Below are 12,902 nucleotides of genomic sequence, written 5' to 3'. Positions count from 1 at the left end.
AATAGCTATGGAAGGATATATTTGGCGGGTGCATTGATATGATATGAGATCTATCGTATATCCATTCTATAGGGTACGATATGATCATGTACTAAGACTCACGTTTTTAACGCGCCGCCTCGAGAAGCCAAACTAGATGTGGATGCGAAATCGGAAGTGGCAGTATTGGCGATGTGGACAGAAGGAATGGCACTGCTGGGTAGAGCTTGCGGCTGGCCCCAGCTGCGGCTGATGCTGTTGCTGCTGCCACCGAATTCGCTGACGCTGCTCAGCGCGGGCGTGTCGCGGGGCTGACGCGCACCTCTCACGCTTCCCCGGTCCCGCAGGGTCTTCGCCGAAGGTGCGACTGTTGTAGTTGTTGTCGATGTGGTAGTGAAGCGGCGACGCTGCTGCTGCTGCTGCTGCTTATTATCTGATGTTTGTGGCAAGGGCGGGCTGCTGGTGGTGGTGGTGCTGCTGCTGCTGCTGCGGCTCAGACTCCGACTGCGACTCGAGAACAACTGGATTTCAATTGATTGCGTAGTGGGCGGACGGCGCTGTCGGGGCGCCCGCAGCGTTGGCACTTCGGTGCTAGTCGTGGATGCTGCTGCTTTTCCTCTGCCCCGCTGCCGCGTTGCTGCTGTTACCGTTGTCATAGCTGCCGCCGCCAGAAGAGTTATCACTATCAAGTGCAAGGTTAACGATGCCATCTGTAGTCGAAAAGAATTAGAATTGGATAAACGAGGGCACCTACTAGAAGTGATGGTAATAGCTGTAATTGCTGTAATACTCGTCATAAGTATAGGGTGAGAAATATGTGGCGACATATTGCAACTTTCTGCTTAATGTAGAATTTTTTTGTATGTCAAAAGTTATTTTGGAGATACAGTTGATCTTCCATAAGTCGAACCACTATTATTCAAAGAAAGCGCTCGAATAATAGAGACATCGACTTACAGATTTGAAGGTAATTTCTGTTCGAAATGTATAAAATTCCTACGGACGTTCCAGGTATGGAAGTTCAACTGTAGTTCTTTAGTTCTTTACACACATACATACTTACACTGCTCGTCAATAAATTAGACGCATCTATTCTTGCATTAAAATTTGAATTATAGCTTTTTTATTTTTAAAGAATTGAAAAGAGTTTTTAATTATTCTTCAAGTATGTTCTTCGAAAAAGTACCGCAATTTTGCAAAATAATGTTTTTTAAACAGATTCTTAAAGCTCTGTTAAATAAGGTACTTTTATCTTGGTCATTAGACGCACTAAAACTAATTAATTTTTTGAAAGAAAAGTAACCTATATAAAAATTTAATTTTTAGATATTGTAAATCTTAGATTTATCAGAAAAAGAAACAAAATATTTTCAGTAATGAGTACTGCCTCCCTTGTTCGAAATCACTTCCTATATGCAGTCGTTCATAGAATAGTACCGGGAGTCTTCGTAGCTTAGGGAAATCTCGCTCCAGGCACGTTGAATTGCTGCAGTTAGTGTTTCCTTATCTTCGTATTTCTTTCCTAATTCGTATATTTTCCGCGCAAGCCAGCCCCATACATTTTCAATAACGTTAAGATCTGGAGAATATGGTGGCCATGTCATGATATTAACGTTTTGACTGGCAATAAACGACTTCACTACTCGAACGTTATGAATCCGGGCATTATCTTGTTGGAGAAACCATGGGATTGGTCCGATGCGATCATTTAACTTTGGAAATACGGATTCCAGCAGTGTTGTGAAGCGCTCACCGTTCATTTTCTGATCTATAAAAATTAAATCCATTGTACCATCAAAAGTGATGGCACCCCACACCATGACTCTACGTTCTTGGCTGTGATGGCGGCTTAAATACAGCTTCACTTTTCGCATCTTTTGTATCCAGGCTTCTGTGATATGTCACTGTTACAAGTGTATTTCAAAACGTCGCCCCGCCCCTTCCCGCCCCCAAAAAAGGAAGAAAATCAGTGGCATCCACAATTTTAAATATTCGGAATAAGACCATATGTACCACAACGTTCCCCCATGTTTTTTCTTAATTTTTAGACGCTTTAGATGTTTAGCACTATTGATTGTACGCTGAACTGTTGAAAGGCTTGCGTTTACTCCGGCGAATTCCTTAATTTTAGCTGCTGACTTAGTCGAAATGGAAGCGATTCGTACTATTTTACGTTCAGCTCATGGAGTAAGTGCCTTTTTTCGTCCTTTAAAAAGTTTTCCATAGTTTTTTTCTTAATTTTGAGTTGTTATTTCGTAAAAAAAAACTGCAACTCTTACCACAAGACTATCAAATGCGAAGTGCGTCTACTCCAAAGACCAATTACCATGCGAAATGGATTTCTTCATTCTATCTATGGTAAGGAATTGTCTATTGCCGAGTCGGAAAGCTGGTGGATATGGTCATTCACTCAATGATTCGGCGTTTTCGCTTTGGCAATTTTCTGAAATGCATACACCTGGTTCCGTGTAATATCACACGATTGTAGTCTCTGAGAACTAGGTCACACGGAGTGCGGACAGACAGAAATGATATACATATGTATGACCTTAATGGGGTCAGAGGCGCATCCTTCTGGCTGTTACACACATCTCTACAAAACGAATATGCATGTATGCATGTATGTATATTCCTATGCTCTTTGATTATCGTGTATAAAAATCAGTGAGGCCCCGGGCGGGTATTTTTAATACACCAAGTCAATTTGCAAAACACCCAAAAAAAAAGATAGTTTAAGTTGCAAAAAACAAGAGTTGAAAGTCATACGAGAGAATAATTGTTTTTTATAAACATTCCGATTGGATTTCGTCATCCAGAAGATTGTGAACTGTAAAATTTTCAAAGTGCAGAGTCGGCAGAAAGCCGGGTGAGGGCAAAGATTGGGATTTTATATCTTAAAAATCGTTTAGGCGGAAGCCAAAGATTAAGATTGTTTAAATCTCTTATAAGAGCTCAATATACCTTTGATTCGTGTCCAGGGCCTAAAAATACATACGGATATGATACTCTGGCCAGCTTTCACATTTGAGTAAGCGTACTGTAGTGTTCTTACTTTTATCCAACTGTATGTAGCGTTCTTACTTGTTTAATTCCACAAGTTCCCATGACCTGGCCATTCGAGTACTTACTCGTAAATGGGTATATTTTTTGGCAAAAGTAGTTCGCTCGCAGCTTTCACGGAACGGAACTCCGGCGGCACTCTTACCTACACTTGTCATTAGCAACTCCTCATTTCAGACACTCGACTACTCTGGCACACACAAACACATGGGAACACCTCGCCACGCCCTCCTGACAGTTTGTTGCCCATTGTTGACGGCGGGAAAGTTGCCTTGCCACGAGAAGTCGGGCGATGTCTTTGTTTAGCTGTGTGATCTGATCTGACTTTTGGCCTCCATCGCTAGTCGGCGAGTGTCCGGGCCTTTGGACGCCTCTGCCGCGCTTTCTGTGAGATTCGGCTTCTCTGGGCTCCTTTACTCTTATAATAATCCAGATCGCCAAAGGGTACTTCAGTTGTGGTGAAAATGGATATTCTTTATCAGCGTCAATAGCCGGTCGATTGAGCCATGTCTGTCTGTCCGACCCTATGAGCGCCTAGTGTTCAGAGACTAAAGCAGCTAGAGCAACGACATGTTGCATCCAGACTTCTGTGACATGTCATTGTTAGAAGTGTTTTTCAAAATTTCGCCCCACCCCTTCCGCTGCTGCAAAGGACGTACTCTTTGTCGTTCAATGTTAGTGGCGTCTGTCGGAGGAGAGCCATACTGACTAAGTATCGGGTATAAATGTAGAGTTGCGGTCGCAGCAGCCACTCATAACTTCACCTTCGTTTTTTATATATGTATGCCAATGGTGATTGGCGTATGCCTTCCACGATTAAAAAAGAGTTTATGAATGCACAGCTTCATCAGCCAATTGATGTCGAGCTCACAGGTAAAGTTAAAGTCTCCTCTCAGGAACTCCTTGTCCCAGAAGTAGGTCGGCAATTCGATCTCCAGGACTAGGAGAGAGTTGGGCTTGTTCACACAAGCCCCTTGTTCGGGCTCCTCATCGTCCTTTTCGAACAGGCCCCGTACAGTCGAATGAAGACACCTTCCTCTTCTCGTCCTGGCACATCCTGCACAAGCCGTTTGGTTTTATTATTTTTTATAGTTTATATAGTTCGTATTTCGATTAATTCCCCTGTCTAGGTCGCACAAACACTCACCTTGCTTATTTATTGGCACCTTCGTTTATTTTAATTCATTATTATTGTTTTTAAGTATTTTTAAAATCCATATTTTTATTGTTTGTTTTTACATCGTTGTAGTATTTTCCAGAATTTTCTATGACGCGTTACGGACTCACCTTCGTGTCCACCACACCACACAAATGTATAAATGCCATTGAAGACATGTCCTAGCCATCATAGAATACCAATACCAATACCATTGGGCGCCCTGTTGGAGGCATCTTCAGATGATGCCAGCACCGCCGCTCCGAGGCGCCTTGTCGCTTCCCGTGAAAGAGTCGGGCTTTGCAGGGTTTCGATAGCTCCAGCTTACTAGCATTTTCTGCAGCTGCTGCCTTTGGTGATGCCATGTCTGACTGCATATACCGCCGTCTGACAGTTAGGCCGGAGTATTGCCACTAACAATCTGGAGTCCCTTCGTGGTAGTAGTAGCAGTAGTTAGTAGTTTTGAATATTCTATGCGTGATGAGGGTTGAAAATGCCAATCGAATTCCCCTTTTTTATATTTATATCAATTACATGTTCAACTTCATTGCCTACAGTTAACCCATTCTTGCTCCACACATGACAACGCATGAGCTCTCCAAGCCACTTCAGTTTCAGTCAGAACTTTCTGACCTTTGTTGATTCCGCGTTTTTTTGGATTCCATTTTGAGTCTGGGCTTGTCCACCCATCATCGATCCAATCCAATTCAATTCCAGCTCAGCCCGTCACTCGAGGCCCGAAAACGGCGAAAGCGAAATCAAGGACAAAACTTTCAACAAATCGAATCATAAATAACAATCTACTTTTGTTTTCTTAGCTGTCGGTGGGTATTACTCATACGTGCCGTGGCTAATTGGCCAAAAGCTGCAAAAGCGCGACAGGTTGAAGACTTTTGTCCCCAGTTTTTTTTCTTTCATTTTTCAATATATTTTTATTTGTTGTTTTGGGTCTTTTCAGAGCGTTGGAGGCACCCACAAGTGCAGGCGCCAAGCTCTAAAATGCCTGTTGTTGGGCGCAGTTGCCAAACCCGAAAAGACAACTGCAACCGCAGCCAAAGCCAGCAATAAATCCAGCGCAAAGTGCAATAACAATAGCACCAACAGCAACAGCAACAGCAACAAAAACAAAACAAAACTAGAAACTATGCTAGCTACAAAGGCAAAAAGAAATAGAAACAATCAAATGGAACGTGATTCGAAACCGAAACCCAAACCCAAACCCAAACTCAAACCCAAACCCAAACCGAGACCAAAACTAAAACTGGACCTGGAGTCGGTTCGCGACGGGGAGAGGAATGCTGTGGGTCTTGTATCGTGTGCCTGTCCAGTGCGCTCCAATTTTTGCCTTTATTTTATTTTTACTTTTTTTTATTCGTAGAACGAACCACAACAGCAACAGCAACAGCAACAGCAACAAAAAATTCGGCGGCAGCAGCCAAATAGTTGTTTGGTAATCAAAAAATAAGTTAAAACAAAAAACTGCCGAAAAAACAGAAAGAGTTGGAAAGCAAACATTTTTGACGAGACAACGACGTCTGGTTGCTCTATCTTGCTAAATCTAAATTCCATAGACACGGTTTTCTACTAACTCTACGGCTCTAAGACGATCCCAACATATGTTTTTTGAATGTTTAAATTTAAAAAAGTTCAAGTAAACACATTGGGCAATGCACTTCATTTCAGAACATGGCTAGTTAAATGCTAATGAAAGCAATATCATTAAAATTTGTCGAGAAGAACCAGCTGGAATAGTTAATCAACTGGGCTAAAATTTATAATAGGGTGTCGCTTGGGTCATCGCGTAGTGCATATACTCGTAGTAGTAACTCATTTTCAGTGCAGGGTAACATAAACAGTAAATAATGAAAACTGTTTGCGTGCGCTGCGGTCGCTGCCTAACGCTGCCTAACGGTGCCTATAGTGACTGGGCGTCCCACTCCCCATCTCCCTCTCCATCCCCATCCCCATCCCCATCCCCGTCACCGTTCCCATCCGACTCCCTCCCCACACAATCCACACAGTCCACACAGTCCACACAATCCGCTCTACTGGAAGGCGGTCAAACAGCGTCGCCATCAGAAATTCGTCATAGAGCGACCACGTTCCAGACCAAGCCTTGGAGTTGCTGCCGGCGACTTGCAGCCATTTCCATACCCTAGCTTGGGGTACTTCAACTACTCGCCACACCAGGCTATATTCTTTACCTACACGTGCACAAACATACACATAGTTGTATGAATTATATTCTTGGAGCACCTACTCCTATTGATATATCCCAGATTTCATGCCTTGGGATAAGTGAATCATACGCGTTTTGCAGTATATTGGGTATGTATGTATGTTTCGATGAATGTAGAATGTCTTTTAATTCTTACAGATGCCAGATCGAAGATTTATCCCTTACATATCGCAAGGGTATTTGCAGTCGTCACGCCCGAGCACGCCTTCGGATATACTATATGTATTTTTTTTGGCTTTTGCATTTTGAATGAAAGGCAACGTCAGCCAAGGCAGCGTCTGTCTCTGGCTATTGGCAATAAATAATTCTTTGTTGTTGCTGCGCCTGTTGGTTTGCTTAAATTTAATTAGTTTATTTGAAAGCAGTTTGGGGCGATGGTGTCATAGATTAAATTGGACTCAATTCATTTTTTCATTCCCTCTTTGCCTTGTGCTGCCTTGTGCATTGTCTTTGCCCAATACTAGCTAATTGTTCTTCTTTTCCCGAATTATTGATGTCCAGGATTATCTAATATAATTTGCCAACGAAAAATTTGTTTCCGGCAACACCTTTAATCAAATTCAAGCCCAACCGAAAACAAAAAAATGGCTGAAAATTTGATGAATGGAGAGGTTTATGGCAATAGAACTAATAGAACTAAGTAGAACCTCCCCCCGTTCGACGAGCTAATATTCGCCTTGCTCTAATTAATCGATGCTAGAGGAACAATGGAAGTAGCAGAGCAAATCCATGACAATGAGCTACGAACATTTCATATTTAATATTTCATAAAATGCTTCCACCTGATTTTTCGGGCGATTTAGAGCAGAGAAAGAAATTTTCTCCCTCCCTGATTGTGCAACCGAATGAAATGGGCCAGACTTGGCCCCGAATTGGAGGGCAGGTTAATCGCCAGCGCCTCAACAATGATTGATACGAATGGAAAGGGGGCCAGTCCCAATGCGTCTGAAGGATTGCGTTAGCCAGGTAAAGAATTATGGATTGTGACAGATGCAGTTGTAAAAAAAAACAAGGCTAATTGAGGGCTTTATTTCAGAAACACCAAAGGCAACCTCATGCACTTTTGGCAAAGACGAAAGTAAATCATTTGGCCATATACATATATGTACACAGCTTATTTTTATATTTTTATTGTAGATTCAGATGAATTTCCAATAGGTTTCGGTTTCGGTTTCGGTTTCTGTTGCTTTATTTTAGTTTTAGTAATAGTCCGATAGCCTGACTTTTGTGTGATATATTGTAAATAGAATGCATTCCTTCGACATGCATCCATCAAACACAATATATGTACATCCCCTCCTGCTCTACGAGTGTCGGTGACGGTGACGACGGAAACATTGCACCAGGGGGCGTCACTGTGGGGGCGAACTTCGCTGCAGTGCCCCACTACAGCAGGCGTCTAGCAACTGCTGATGCTTGGATATGCGGCGCCCCAGTACGGTTTCCCCAGTGCGGTTTCCCCAGTGCGGTTTCCCCAGTGCGGTTTCCCCAGTCGATCGTTCGTGGCTCTGACTCGGAGACTCGGTTTGCATATGCGAGTACGAGTACACTCGTAGTTGCCGCCAAAGAGCCGGGCGAATTTCCAGCTCAATATCGGTGCTGTTTCGAGTATGAACCGTACCTTTGGTTGCTGCTGCGACCGCTGATCGCAATGGTCTGGAATTTTAAATAAATTCGATTTACTCGTAGTTGTGCAACATTTTACTTTACTTTACTTCTCACTCTGGCACTGTGTCGGTGACTTTGGTGCCGAGCGGTCACAACTTTTACTGAAAATGTATGGTAAATAATTAAGGTAACTAGGAACTTGTGGTTCCAGACGAAACTGAACATTCCAGGAGGAGAAAATTTTGTAACACCGCACACAGTCGTGCACGGGCTTCCCCGAACTAGCACGAGCGCTATCATGACGCTTAACTTATTTAATTGTTTTTGTTATATTTGCACCGTCACAGGTTTTAAAATTATAAAATTATAAACTACCTACTAAAGACTACTTTCTGTCCAAAGGTCCTGCCGAACAATTTTTCTATTTTTGGATACCAATCAAAATTGGGTCAAATTTACATTTCGAAGAATTATCGGAACTATCATTTTTGCGATACAGCTAAATAAGTAAAATACGATAAAAATTGAATGACCCTGACACAGGATCGATGTGCGATAGGCCAGGGTATGAAAAGCTACGGCCATCGAATCTAGCTTTATTTGTTGTTCGTAAGCGATAGTACTCAATGATAACTTGAAAGAATCCCAAAAATATCTTTACAGTACACACAGAAGAGCGCTCTTTACGATTATCTAACCAAGCCTAGCTCTAGGCTCTAAGGCTCTAAGCAATGAGCATGGCACCGCAGTTGGCTCTGTTTTTGTTTATTGGCAACGAAAACAAATATCACAAGGCAGTCGCCGCGGCGTACTAACCAACACCAACCTAATTAACGCTCCATCTGTATTATACAAGTACGACGAGTACTTGTGCATTATTTCATTCTGTATTCCATCGAGTCTGGTGTGAAAGCGAGAGTCCGTGGTACAAGTAGTTTCTGCCGTCGCGACGTTGTTACGGTAAAGTTATGCTCGACGCGTAACTGGGCCAGTAAACACATACAACAGAAAACAACAACAAAAAAACAACGAGAAACGTTTACAAAATATTCATTGATTCAAAATGTGGAATTTCTGGGTTTATTGCTTCCCATTTTTGTTGCTTTTGCTTATGGGTTTTTGTTTTGGGTTTCTTTCTGTAGTCGCTTGATTGATCAGGCTCTGGAGTGAAGTAGTTTGTAGGGAGTCTTACTGCCACGGAGCCACGCTAACTTGATTTTATACAACGCGAGTGGACTATTCCCCCCAAGTCTTTCACTAATAGGCGCAATGCCTCGTATACGCAATGTGGTTCAAGTCTCTGGGTAATTTCAACTTCAACTTCTGCTGAAATATCAAAAAATAACAGTTAGGCAGAACCTTGCGTCCCTGCAGGTAATCGGAATTCAGAAGGAAGCTTCTAAAACATGCGCCAGAGAGCAGCATGCAGAGAGACCAGGGACTACTGACTGTGGGGGGGAGCAGCGCCATCAAAATTTAGGGTGGAGCGCAAATCGAGCTATAAAAATCACTTGATTAGAGCTCACTCCTCAGCAGAGGTCTGGGGGGGATCAGGCAGTTGCATCGATTCCATTGCAACTGGGCGTGGGAAGCGTGCCCCAAAGCCGAAGCCGAAGCCGAAGCCAAAGCCAAACAACTTTATTATGCAAATTGGCAGCGCCTGGCCAGAGAACGTACTCCTCGACTGGGTCGCGCGGGTCGGACCCTTTCCATCATGCTTGTAGCCTAATGACAAGCTGCTTAGCAGGACAGCTTTCTGGTTGTTCAATTTGACAAGGGCTTGGGAGCCAAAGGGCGACTTCCCCGAATTAGGTTTATGGGAACAGAATCACAGATGGCTGCAAAGCACTCAAAATGTTTGCTCTAGTAGTAAAACTCTTTATCATAAACATCGAAAGATATACGCACATATGTATGTACATACATACATATGTACGTAGAACTTATTAATTCCGAACAGTTGTGGTTTTGGTCTCAGAATAAGAAAAAAATCAATGCTGCTTTCTTCTGTACTAAGTCTTCCCCTCATGAGATCGACACCTGCGACTTTACGTAACTGTACAGGGTAATATTTGTACGCTTGTAGCTAAGAATACACACATACATATGTATGAATTTACATACATACATATATGTACTAACATATGAATACACCCTGCAGTGCCTGCAGTGCCAGCAGTGCCAGCATTGCGCGATGACGAATGTCATCTGCATGGCATCTAGGCGTTGACGCCAGCCAAATCGATTTGTTGCTGTCTTTTCCGGTCGTGCCGTAGCAAAATTCGGTTCTGCCGATCGTGAGCAGTGGAATATGACTTCGTTCTTTCTTTTCGTCTCTTTTGCTCCTGCGTCGGCAGAGCTCTCTTGATTTGCTCGCGTGGCATTTGTTCGCTTTGCATTTGATACGATTGTGCGCAAAAGGGTGAGAGCCGAAACTGCAGTAACTTGGTGAATAATTACACTGCCCCACAAAAAAAAAAGTGTCGTGCGCGGCTGACCAGAGTATCATATCCCTATGTATTTTGGGGCCCTGAACACGAATCCATCACGTCAGATTTCTGTTCCTAACGTCAAAAAACCAATTTGCCGAAACATGGCGGATACTTATTTTAAAGCTCGTCGGATTTGCTTGAAACTTACGAATTTGATGTCAGATTTTAAAGATTAAATATAACGGACCCAAAGTGGCGGCCATTTTTGAAAATTTGATCTATTTTGCTTCAAACTTGTTCCAAAGGGGTTTTTGGTCTTTAATATCAAATCTGAGGTCCGTTTTTAAGAATTAAATATGTTTTTAAGATGATAATTACCATCTATTATTATCAGGCAAGTGCAGTGTTTAAATGAAAATATCAATTGCATAAAATGTTAAATTTGTCAAAATTGTGAAAAACTGTGTTCATATTATACTAATGGCTCGCTGCATTCACATTACATATATGTACATACATATGTACATATGTCTTTCTTCTTCTCGTATGCTCTTGCTTTAAGGTTTCTTTACGCTCCGACTACGATAGTCGGGAATAAAACAAAAAAAAATAGATAAATAGACTGTAGATCCTTATAAGCAAATTTAATTTTTATAAACTACGGTGAGCAGTCCAGCAACAAAACAAAAGAAACAACAACAAAAACCGTCATATGCACTTATTCAATAATTTCAATTATTCTTTTTATACATATATTTGCAGCCAAATTAATAGTATTTTATATAAAATACATACATATATGTAAGTGTACATAATCTTCTTTTTTTTAAATTTAGATCAACAAAATACGGAACACAATGGGGACAGGCACATCCTGGGAGGACACGGAAATCAGTCAAAGAAAAACATAATAAACTAACCCATATTATTTCAGTGACGGTGCAGTTTCAGATACCAGATGAGCCCGTGGAAAAGGCCATACGCAAGACCATGTATAACGTTAGGAAAACTAAAAAGTACAGGTCTCAAGGATATGTACTAACATAGATACTCTATACACACATACAATTCTCGCATATTATACACACATAGAACTTACATATGTATATCCCAACCAATACCATTTCCCAGTACGATCAGTAGATTGGTAAGCATTCCGCTGGTAAGTGTTTGGCCTTTCATCCCCTTTCACACTGCATTGGCTTCCTGCTTATGTATATCTTATCGGGACTGTTGTGTGGCATACGACATGATACGACATGGTTCTATGGGGCGATCGGACCGATCGTAATTAGTCGATCTTGATGCAGGGGGCGTCTCGCCTCCATGGTGGGTGTAGCTGGCTTTCGTAATTGGAAATTACCCGCATTTCATATGCCAATCGGCTTCGGGCGAAATAGTGTTGACAGTGCACTGAGCACTGAGTTGGTATCGTAACCAGTTAAGCCGGGAACGGGAACGGGAACGAGATCGGGATCGGGATCGGGAACGGGTTACATTCTTCAGGTAGTATCAGTGACAATTATAGAGCAAATTATGCTAACTAAATAGGCGACGTGCAAAGCCAAGACTCATAGCACACAGCAGGAGGGCTCTCAGCTCTGGGCGTGGTCCACCGGCGTTACTCCAATCCAATCCCAGCCAATCCCAGCCAATCCGATCCAACTCAGGTCACCATTGCATAAGTATGGTTGAGCAATTTTCCTTTTTTTCTCTGCCCGTGCCTGTGCTTGCGACTGACAATTATAATTATAGATAATCAGTGAGCCACGAAAGGAAATTCAATTTTCAGGAAAATTTGATTTCTCTCTTGCGGCGCGAATCGGGATCTGGGTGGGTGGCCGCGTTTGAGGAGCAAGCCGGCAAGCCGGTAAGCCGGCAAGCCTGTGGAAATATGTCACTTGGCTGCCAAACCGAATAAATGAACATCGAGAAATGCTTCTGTTGCTGTTGTGGCTTTGTGGCTGTTTCTTCTCATTGCGTCACGGTAGTTAAAAGGTGTCAATCAATGCCGCTGCAGCTGACCAGGCGGCCTGGCACGAGCGACTATGAAACATGCAACACGTAGCATGCTCAGTCGGAGTCGGAGTCGGAGTCGGAGTCTCCCACTCTTGCTAACTGTGGCCATACCCAATCTCGACCGTGATGCGGGCTCAGGCTACTCCATTTGCGGTCTCAGGTTGGGAAATTTGTATGTGGCGGCACACTTGAACCAGTTGGGATCTACTTACATATGTATACTGTGAATATGGGCTGAATAAATAAAACTGGCATCAAAAGAAACCCTAGCCTTCAAATAGATCAGAGAAGTATTATCCCACAATGAGAAGGGTCCCTCTTGTGCTCCCTCCTAACCGCTATCCACATTTTGCAGCCCCCTTTTGCATTTGCAGTTAATTCATTTCCGTTTCCGCGGGCAGTTGTCCAA

At 42.7% G+C, this 12,902-nt stretch overlaps 2 protein-coding genes and 1 long non-coding RNA gene across 8 annotated transcripts in view; 1 reads left to right on the top strand and 2 right to left on the bottom strand.

Annotated features, from left to right (window-relative positions):
- Positions 1-12,902, bottom strand: part of LOC6901013 (mucin-5AC) — a 38,041-nt gene that overhangs the window by 4,121 nt on the left and 21,018 nt on the right. For all 5 annotated transcript variants that reach the window (XR_001453026.2, XM_033382261.1, XM_033382260.1 and 2 more), the window contains one exon: positions 103-689. Coding sequence is in view for 4 of the 5 variants with exons in the window: in XM_033382261.1 (XP_033238152.1) it covers positions 103-689 (587 nt within the window). In the remaining variant the exon portion in view is untranslated. The remainder of the gene's footprint in view (positions 1-102; positions 690-12,902) is intronic.
- On the bottom strand, positions 7,580-12,755 carry LOC6901012 (uncharacterized). The gene is made up of 2 exons (XM_015186911.2): positions 11,574-12,755; positions 7,580-8,090 (listed from the first exon to the last, which is right to left on the bottom strand). The coding sequence occupies exons 1-2, from the start codon at positions 11,654-11,656 to the stop codon at positions 7,787-7,789; spliced, it is 387 nt and encodes a 128-aa protein (XP_015042397.2). The 5' UTR covers positions 11,657-12,755; the 3' UTR covers positions 7,580-7,786.
- LOC117184475 (uncharacterized) lies at positions 10,215-12,259 on the top strand. Of its 2 annotated transcripts, XR_004469856.1 has the most exons (3): positions 10,215-10,464; positions 11,237-11,247; positions 11,311-12,259. It is a non-coding gene; the product is annotated as an uncharacterized lncRNA (long non-coding RNA). The 2 variants fall into 2 exon arrangements; XR_004469855.1 differs by lacking the exon at positions 11,237-11,247.

This window comes from Drosophila pseudoobscura, chromosome X (assembly GCF_009870125.1).
Source record: "Drosophila pseudoobscura strain MV-25-SWS-2005 chromosome X, UCI_Dpse_MV25, whole genome shotgun sequence".
In the NCBI taxonomy this organism is placed as follows: domain Eukaryota; kingdom Metazoa; phylum Arthropoda; class Insecta; order Diptera; family Drosophilidae; genus Drosophila; species Drosophila pseudoobscura.
The sequence above is the reverse complement of the archived record's forward strand: the minus strand, read 5'-3'. Positions and strand labels throughout refer to the sequence as shown.

Bases quoted from the DNA above. Each gene is read 5' to 3' on its own strand.
- LOC6901012 (XM_015186911.2), bottom strand. From the start codon at position 11,656: ATGAAAGGCCAAACACTTACCAGCGGAATGCTTACCAATCTACTGATC. The intron at 8,091-11,573 runs GTAAGTTCTATG...TTAAAATTCCAG, and splicing joins ATTGGTTGGGATATACATAT to ACCATTGCGATCAGCGGTCG.